The sequence below is a fragment of the Pomacea canaliculata genome, linkage group LG11 (assembly GCF_003073045.1).
Source record: "Pomacea canaliculata isolate SZHN2017 linkage group LG11, ASM307304v1, whole genome shotgun sequence".
In the NCBI taxonomy this organism is placed as follows: Eukaryota; Metazoa; Mollusca; class Gastropoda; order Architaenioglossa; family Ampullariidae; genus Pomacea; species Pomacea canaliculata.
The window spans coordinates 1506235-1516458 of NC_037600.1; the positions used below are offsets into that span (position 1 = coordinate 1506235).

General features: G+C 38.4%; 1 protein-coding gene across 1 annotated transcript; it reads left to right on the plus strand.

Annotated features, from left to right (window-relative positions):
• Positions 1 to 851: 851 nt before the first annotated feature.
• On the plus strand, positions 852 to 10168 carry LOC112576031 (uncharacterized oxidoreductase YajO-like). Its single transcript, XM_025258246.1, has 9 exons — positions 852 to 1004; positions 2548 to 2684; positions 6476 to 6618; positions 6879 to 7032; positions 7553 to 7726; positions 8204 to 8301; positions 8490 to 8659; positions 8832 to 8971; positions 9255 to 10168. Exons 2-9 carry the CDS (start codon positions 2577 to 2579, stop codon positions 9366 to 9368), a joined length of 1101 nt encoding a protein of 366 aa, XP_025114031.1. The 5' UTR covers positions 852 to 1004; positions 2548 to 2576; the 3' UTR covers positions 9369 to 10168.
• Positions 10169 to 10224: the final 56 nt, after the last annotated feature.

A 10224-nucleotide genomic window follows, 5' to 3' on the forward strand; every position in this document is an offset into this window, starting at 1 on the left:
GGCTCATGGTCAGTGTCGTAGTGTAGCACAGAAAGGACAGGGTGGGCTGGAATAGTGTAAATAGTCCTTAACAGTCCACTGTAAATGTAAGAGTGATGGAAAATAACACAGAAAGCTACAGAAAAGCGTGGGGAGCTTGAAAATGTCAGAGCTAGTACTAGTACACCAAAAATAATAACGGCATATATGTTCACATACATGCACATTCTTATATTTACATACATCCATGCACAGGGGGAGTGGGGAGGAATGAAAAGGTTTGCATTGGTTGTTTGAATTAAACATCAATTTGAAAACATGATTATGTAAAAAAACTTCCTAACCTATTAACAATTTTAAATGTATGTCACTAACTGCCAAACACAGACTCAGTCTTTGAATCGATTTCCATCTATTTGCGCCACGTGTACTCTTACAGTGTATGAACAGATGTCATTTGTACCGATGTGGTGCAAGTTTGAATGAGTCGACAAAAAGCTGCTACAGGGTCACGTGACGTCGGAAGTCTCATAATGACATGATCTACAATTTATATATTTCCTACCAGACTGATCTTGTAGCAAAGCTGCTGACCAGAATGCTGTGTGGTGACATTCATTTTAACTACAACTTTTGGTAAACAATGTATATTTATCTAACAAGAATAGTTTACACACTCCGACTTTCAGCCCTCAATGTCTGAGTCTTTGTGAGAGAAAATTGGCTGTAATTAAAGCTTGCACGATATGAGTAGTTGTAAGATAAATACTCCTTGAGAAGAACTGCAGTCTCATCTGTCCATCAATGACACTACAGTTTAATTCCTTATAAAAATTTATTGTTATTGTGTCTGAGTACATTCACTCGCCCCGGAGACAGCTAGATACGCAGCCTTGACCTAGAAGGCCTGATAAAAGGCGATGTGCAGGACATGCACCCTTCAGACTTCAGTCCAACTGCATTTGTCGTGTATCGCAGCAGAAGTTATAAAGTCAAGGCATCGGGAAAGTCACCTCTTTGTTAAGGTTGGTTTGCATGATTTATTTTCTCGGCTGCACCACATAGCCCGAATTATGACTCGTTAGTCGAGTTACAGAGTTTATTGTCGTTTTGGTACTTTTATAGTTTAGTATGAAACAATATGAATAGGTGCCTTCGATGTATTAATTTCGATTCTTTTTTAGGATATGTACCCTCGGGAATAATAAGGTCATTTGAAAGGACGCTTTGCTGATAACAGCACTCGGCTTTGTAACCTATATATATATACTGTAGACATCACTAGGGTGACGTGACCTGTACTGTGGTCTGCTGTTGTAAGTTGTATGCTTTGCTCACACCCAGGGCCGCCCAGGATGTACACGATCTCTCCGGGCCCCTTGTAATCGTAAATTATTTTCCCTGTGTATAATAGCATGCTTACAATTCAGTTGTCAACATCTACATGTCATTCAGTAAGGTAATATATAGACTACAAACATTAGGACAAGTGTACTAAGATCTACATCACTACTTGAACATACAGAGTTGTTTACACACGAGTGGTTAGTAAATGAGGAAAATTCTAAAAAAATTAGATTAAAGGATAAAAGTTGTAGTCCCCACTCCATAGAAAAAAAATCCCCAGAGTGTGGAACGTTACAGTACCTTTCTTTATAATAAAAAAAGGGGGGAGGATCCATGCAGTGCAGTGAACAAGGCCATGCCAAGGGACTGGCTATCATTTGCCTGTGTGTCACATCTCCTCATAAAATTTCTTAAATATTGTCTGGGTCTTGAAGCTGTTCAACTCTGGTACATATTTAAAGTTAGTCGGCAGGGAGTTCCAATGCTCAGCAACTCTCAGTGAGTATGTAATGTTTGGGTTGATTAGTCTTTTTATATACCTCAATGATATTACTGATGACAGATTATTAGACTGTCAGAGTTTGGGAAAAACCTGTTTAATGTTACAACAATGATGCAAGCAATGTAGTGTATCTAAATTGCCATGAAACCATGCCCTCACAGTGCAAAATCACCTGTTAGGTGGAAGCACTTTAAAAGACAAAACTATATCTGCATATAAATTTAATGCAGGTAAGGTGTATCAAAATTTTACATAAATATATCTTATAGAATTATTAGAATATGGTTGCTGTAACAGTTGTCAGGGACAACATATTGGGTTTTGTACATCTGTGCTCTGCTGTAAGCATTAATTAGCTTCCACTGATGTGGCTTGTTCTTACAATTTACCTTCATCTTGTGATTGCCTGCATTTGTATTATGAAAGACAACTTGAAAAATAAAAATATAGCCCTTCTGTCTCACAAAGCATGCACATACACACAGATATGAGAAAGGAAAGAAATACTTATTTCTGATAGCTTTCTGATCTCACTGTAAGCATCTTTTTTTAAACACAAATATTCATCATCTTTTTTATTTTGTCTTTAGTACTGAATTTGTATAAAAGCTGTACTTGGTGGTGATATTAAAACAAATCTGATAATGAAAAAAAATATTGCAGTCATAACCATTAACCAAGTTAAATGAACTCATGCTTTTTATTCTGAATCTTTTTAGTAAATAAAAACAAGTGTGACATCACCAAAATGGCAAGCATTCCTGAAACATCCAAATGTCAGTACAACTTTCTGGGCAAGTCAGGTCTTCGGGTGTCCAACATCTGCCTGGGTGCCATGACGTTTGGAGAATCCATTGTGAGTGATTATAGACTGATATTTTAAATTGTTCAACCTTTCTTCCATTTTTCTTGCTATCTGTATATTTCTCTTTCTTTTTTTATCATTAAATCAGGGATGGGAGTTCTCCGTCCGGGGGACGGATTTCCGTCCTGAGAAAAAATCTCAGGACGGAACTGGGACGGAAAGTAAAATTCAAAATTTTCACTGATTACGAAGGACCAGGGACTATGAATAAAAAAGCGAAAATTTCTCGTATCGTGAACGATACCATACGCTAGTGGTAATAGGCAGAGGCGGCGTTAGGACCACGCGGGGCCTGGAGCCGACCATCCGCGCGTAATGGAGTACGTGTATCAACATCCCTATTGATATGATGCCGGAAGCACTGATTTATATCCAGTTAGATAGGTTGGATTAATTTCGCGAAATAACGCACGAATTTAGTGTTTTAATTGTTTGTAACCTTTCCCACCGTCTGTGACAGTACCGGTTTTTTCTTAAAGCGAAATATGGTGACGACAACTTAATAAACTGCTTGTTATTATTGTCGGGTTTAACGTGAAGACATGGGTTCAATAATTTGCTTCATTAGGACTTAGAAGCGTTTTCTGATCATCAATTTTTTTGTCACAACTTGTTTAACACAGCTAGCAATAAGTCATAAAGTAAGGTGACCAGACGTTTCGGGAGCGAAAGCGGGACACGTGCCGAAGATGGTGTCGTCAACGACAAAAAAACGTCGAAAAAAGTGAGGGTTAGGGGCGTATCAGCGTACGGTATTCAGAGTTTTAAAGACAACCGGGACATTTGATGGACTTTCAGAAAGCCAGAAAGCGGGACATTGGGCGTCCCGCCCGATATTCAGGCGGGACACGAGGTCAAAAGCGGGACTGTCCCGCCAAATGCGGGACGTCTGGTCACCTTACATAAAGATGACCTCGGGTAAGGTGACCAGACGTTTCGGGAGCGAAAGCGGGACGCGTGCCGATGATGGTGTCGTCACCGACAAAGAACGCCGATAAATAGGGTGGGGGGGGGGGAATCTTTCCTCTGACTTTACCGAGTAGTGATGCTTTCAACGGCAGATCTGTCCACGCCACTACAATATTAAAATAGAAAACCGGTATTTAAAATTTAAATATAAATATTCCTGCCTTATCTCCCGCTCAGCCAACTTTGCGGACGTGCAGGTGAGGCGCTGTATAAATTATCGTGCCAATAATGGTCCGGCACCTTCGTCATCTTGCGGGGCTGTTGCTCCCAAACCGTACTTCATAGACCGTGAATCTCCTTGTAAAGTTTCAGTCATTGCAAGATTGTGTCATACATTTTTTCACAAGGATTTCGTGAATTTTCGCTGTCAAAGTTGCACTTCACAATTAAAAGTCCTTTCAGTGTTTCCACCTTTATCTGTCTTTTCACTGGCGATGTTCGTATCGTCACCGACATAAGTTTAGTCACTGATCCGTACTCAAAGAAAACGATTACTGGAAGCGAATAAAATGCCGGGCAGCGGAAACCTTTAATATTATGGATGACATTGTTGAAAAAGACAGAACCAACCTTACACCTAAAAATGTTGAAGCCATTGGGTTTATTAAGTATGATTTAAGGGCCAGAGGACTGAGAGCCATACAGATGGTCCCCAGTGACCAAATGATAAAAAATGTGATTTCTGCACATGCATCATATACAGTGCATTTGGAAAGAGAGGCTAATCATGCTAAAAAAACAAAAAAAAAACAAAAACAACAGGACACTGTTTGCCAGTATGCTGTCCAAAAAAGGAAGTTGGAGGACTGCATCAGCTTCCAGCCGACTAAGAAGCAGCAGTTACATCATCCAGCAACTGAGCCATCAACACAGACAGCTAAGAGACCAACAGAAACCACACAGCCTGCCAACATAATAACTGGACAAATTGACATTTTGACAAATACCCCGAAATGCCTGCTCCCAGAATGTCAGGGAGACCAATGCAAACATCAATCACTGGATTTTTAAAAAAAATAAGAAGTGTTAGGTTTTGGTGGGTATTGGATTTTTTACTTGTTTTTATTTGCCTTATCAAAATTAAATGTAGATAAGACAAAAGAGATAGGCATAGACTTTAGGAAAATAAAATTTTGTTTTATTGTGTACCTCTTGAGACAGTTAACTCCTTCAGGTACGTAGGCTTTGTTTTTGATTGCAGGCTAAAATGGGATGTAAACATGATCAGCATGTGTACCTTCAATAGCTGAATAGTTTTTCAGTCAGCACAGCAACATTGAACTGTTTTTATCAGTCATTCATTGAAAGTCTTTCACTTTTTTCCTTCATATGCTGGTTTTACAGTTTTCTGTCCATGATATAAACAGTTTGAACCATACTGTCCATATTTTTCTAAGATAATTGGTGTTAAGCACAGAAATTTGGATTCCTTTTTATGATCAGCAAATTGTCAGAAAAGTTTACAGCATTTTGTCCATACCAGAACATGTCCTAGCAGGAGAATTTGTTATATTGAGTTCAGGCAGGCAAACATACTATGCCTATATGCAAAAGCAATAGGGACTTGAAATGGTTTACAACCTCTGCAGTCCACATGCTCAACCATAGATTATAGATTGTCAGTTGTATGTGTGCATGGGTGTGTGATATAGGTGTACCTTAAGAATGTTTTATATATAAGAATGCACGTTCTTATAATGCACCACTCGCCTAATATTGTAACTAGCAGTTTTTTTAAACTTTTGTAACAGAACACACTTCCCAAGTTATAATTGCCCATTAGGGTTAATAAAGTTGGACATTTGTCATTGTTAACTACTAAAGACATTGTATGACATATGTGTGTTATGTATGTGAAAAACGTGAAACGCGTATGCAACCATGTGTCATATAACGTTATATGCATATGCTCTAGTACTACATGGCTCTTGAAAAATCTTCAGTCCCAGGAAAATTTCTGGCTCCCACCCATGTTAAATGTATAATTTCCTTTTCCTAGATTATTTCTCCATCAGTACCATTGTATATTCCAGTACCTTCTTGCTAGTCCAGTAGCAGTTTCTAAAACCTTTGAAATAGTGGTTGGGTTAAGAATTAGTTAAAGCTGTTGTAGCATCTATGATGGCAGTTGAATTGCTGTGAGTTGTTACAGTTTTTCTCAGAAGTGAAACTTTAAACAAGGGAAGCAAATAGCCTGGTGCTTAAAGCAAGCACATGAATGTGCCTACACCAGCAGGTTTGACACCCTGTATGATGCAGCATACTTCCCTCAGTAGACCCAGCTGTGGAGTGGGTACCTTTCAGTAGATAACTGGGGAAAGTAAGGCAGCCAGAGGAGACAGGCACCACTTTCGCTAAAGTTGACCCCTAGATAAGGTGACCAGACGTCCCGCATTTGGCGGGACAGTCCCGCTTTTGACCTCGTGTCCCGCCTGAATATCGGGCGGAACGCCCAATGTCCCGCTTTCTGGCTTTCTGGAAGTCCATCAAATGTCCCGGTTGTCTTTAAAAATCTGAATACCGTACGCTGATATGCCCCCCACACACACACACACACTTTTTTCGGCGTTTTTTGTCGGTGACGACACCATCTTCGGCACGTGTCCCGCTTTCGCTCCCGAAACGTCTGGTCACCTTACCCCTAGATGAAACAGGGTTCTAACAACTCACTTTCCTACAACTGTAAGCTATGGCTAGAGTGCTTCTGCCTTCTCTCCAGAAATTGTAACAGATAAGAACAATTTGTGGCTTTGTATTTTTATTTCTTAGTATACTGGCCATGTGATTAAAGCATTCTCAAATTCTCTTCACAGTTTGGCTTTCCAGGACAAAAGGAAGAGGAAGCATCATTTGAAATCATCAATCGTTTTGTGGACTGGGGAGGTAACTTCATTGACACTGCAAATATCTATGGTCGAGGTGCATCAGAGAGAATTGTTGGCAAATGGCTCTCAAGGTGAGGTTTTCATATTTTGTTTTTATTGGGAGTTTGTTTTATAATAGACTCTTCATCCATAAAAAACCATAATTGCATTTCATCTAATGACAAAGATTTTCATAATTCAGTGAGACTGTCATTAATAATTGATTGATTGATAACCATTATATAATTTATGTAAATATTGATGTTAAAAACCATTTTTCTTTTTATTATTTGAAATTTTATTGAACAAAACATTGTGTTTAAGTAGAAGAATAATCCTTTTTTGTCATCAGTCAAGAAAGAGAGCGCTTTGTAATAGCCACCAAGGTTCGATTTCAAATGGACTTGAACAATCCTAATGCTGTCGGTCTGAGTCGAAGGCACATTACAAGGAGTATTGATGAAAGTCTGGAGCGGCTGCAGACAAATTATGTTGACCTGTATCAGGTGAGCAATGTTTGGAATGTGAGCTGACCCATATTATACTGACTGCTCACCAAACATTTTGCTGGCTGCTGGTTTCAATTTTGTTTCCCGCTCCACTGCTATTTTTTGACATAGCAGCCATTCAGATGATAGATATAATTACTGTTTGGCTACTTGTGCATTGGTAGGTGCATAAAAATTTTAGTAGCAACAACATAACGTATCCCACATTTATTTCTGTGCTGTTGTGCTGATTGGCAGCGAGTAAACAGACTCAAGGTGCCTAATAAGGAGGTAGTAATTGGGGCTTTCCCATAAAGGGTGAATAATGAAAAAAGTGTGTGCATGAGAGTGAGCAAGCAAGCATCATATTGAGTCTAAGTAAGCTTGCAGGATGTTTGTTGTTTATGTGTTAATGCAGCAGTAGATGTTATTGCACAATAGTGTGAATGTTATTTAGGAGTTTGCTCAGTAATGAGGAAATGTGAAGCAATAATTGTTATGAAATGAACAAGAACCCTGAAGGCTGTTTGTGATGCAGACCCATGGCTGGGACGATGCTGTTCCACTTGAGGAGACACTTCTGACGCTTAATGATTTGGTTAGGTGTGGCAAGGTGCGATACCTGGGTGCCAGCAATGTCTCAGGCTGGCAGCTGCAACAGATTGTGGATTTGTCCAAGGAGCTGGGATTGAATGCCTATATTTCTCTTCAGGTTCATGGAATTATTTTTCTTCCCCAACCCCATTAATCTGAAATTAATGACATATGCCATTGAAATGTCTGACTCATCTGTTGACATGTGTGAATACTTCTTGATCTTAAAATTAATTGATAAAGGTTATGATAACAACTTACAGCACCAACATAAAGTGATCAGAATTTTTTCAGAGTTTGCAAACACAATGAATAGTCATAAAAAGCTATCCTTGAGGCTTTGGTGTTGAAATATTTGTTGCAAGTGAAAAATGCCAGAACTTTAACATTCTTAATTGTCCTGATGTTACATTCTAGCAGTACAATGTGATTCACCCTAAATGGTGTATATAATACTGATAAGCATATGATTTATATTACGCTTACAACGGACATGCTCTCTGCTCCTTCGTGAGCTTAATTATGCCCCATATAAATCTAATCAATATGGATGGAAGTAGGTTCGATTAATGTTTGATATGGTTGTCATTTACAGCAACAGTACAGTCTGGTCAGCCGAGATTCCGAACTCGAACCATTTCAGGTCTGCAAGCTGAAGGGTCTGGGAGTGTTGCCTTGGAGTCCATTGAAAGGGTTAGTGTGAATGAGTGATTGTACATTGAATGGGATCCTAAAACATGCGCAAATAAGTTATGGCAAATGCATATGTTACATAATCAGGAAGTACTATCCTGCAGAGGTGGAATAAAATGTAACATGAGATGAGGGTCTGCATCCTCCTTATTGTATCAAAATACAAGATTGCCTGTCTTGTTCCTCAGAGGATTTTTGACCGGGAAGGTGCTTAAGGGTAAGAAGCCCCAGGAGGGACGGCTGGGCTGGTCAGCAGACAAATCATTAAGTCTACAGTCATCACCATCTTGGGAAAAACTTGATGATCCACACAACTGGAAGGTTTTGGAGGCTGTGGAGAACATTGCTAAGGCAAAAGGTATGCTTGCATGGATTTAGACATTTGTTAGGACAGGTGATAACTTTTTTGTAAAAGAAAATAAATCATTGCACTTGCTGACCTTTGATGTCATTAGAATTGTTTTCATCCCCTTCTGACCCTGTTGAAGACAATAAATGTATTAGTGTATTAAAAACATCTTTTTCCATAGGAAAATCCATGGCACAGGTGTCACTTCGGTGGCTGCTGCAGAAGCCTATAGTATCCTCTGTGATCATTGGGGCAACCAAGACGTCGCAACTTGATGATAATATGGGTGCATCTAATGGCTGGGAACTAACAACAGAAGAGGTATTGAGCCTGGTTATTATATACTGTCAATATGCTTGAAATTTACATTAAAAAAAGTTTGATGTGGTTTATTTTTAATGCATTAGCAGTGTTTTGTAATTGTCATTTTTCTGCTGAATTTTTACTTGCATGTCCATAACATTATTCAATGATACTTTAATTAAAGGGTTATAATTTGCCATAAGTTTGTAAGCAAAAAGAGAGACATTCTACTGGCATAGAAAGGTTTTTGGGTTTGACAACAGAGGCGTACTGTTAATCATGACATACTTTCTTGTTGCAGATGTCAGCACTAGATGCAGTATCTAAGCCAAATATGCCATATCCTTATGAAATGATTTGGAGATCTAATGAGCAAAGACAAAATCCATGGAACCCTACAGGTTACATCAGATAAAAGTCATTATATGCTATGCACAAGATGATTCAAGGCCTTAGCTTCAAATTCTTGGAGGTTTTACAATTTCACAGTGGCAATTCGTTATTAATGAGAGGTTAAGTAAGCAGGACATGCTTTTTCCCATTTAGCCCTTGCCTTTTATGGGGGAAGAAAAAGCTAAGTAATTTAATTCTAAACAAGTAGTAATAAACATAAGATATCAAAAGAGTAGAAGGTGAATATGTACAAAAGTAGTAGTTAAAACAGATATTTACAAAGGTCCTGTTGGGAAGTATGTCTAATGTTTTTTTGGTTTAGGAATCTCTGTTGGAGGAGGCTTCATCAAATTTTCCTACCTGTATTTTAGTAATTGGGGTCGAGAGCAGTTCACGGAGTTCAGTTGCTTGAGAGGGAGAGGGAGGCTACTTCACACCATGTTCCTTGAGTGTTTCATTCTTGATTTGAAATGGTCTATTCCAGAAACTGAACAATTAAGTTTTAAGAAGTTTGTTTTGATGTGATATCAAGGACAATAATAGTGTTTTATAAGCATGTATTCTTATGCTAATTATACAACTGATTAAGTGTGACAACTGAATTTTGTTAATTCTTTTAACAAACTTATTTTCAACAATCAGAGAATGAAGATACAAAAAAAACCCCAAGTGAATTAATTAAATATTATGAAGAAAGACAGTGTGTTTGAATATAATGGAAAAAGAAAATATATTAACTGTGATTCTGAAGACTTGCAAAGCTTTATAGTTGAGTATCATTTGTGGGCAAGTAATAAACCATAATCGTGATGGTGTAAAACAGCTGCAATGTTATATTTTTTGTAATGCTTGTTCTCACTACTTCTTGCTTTGAAAAT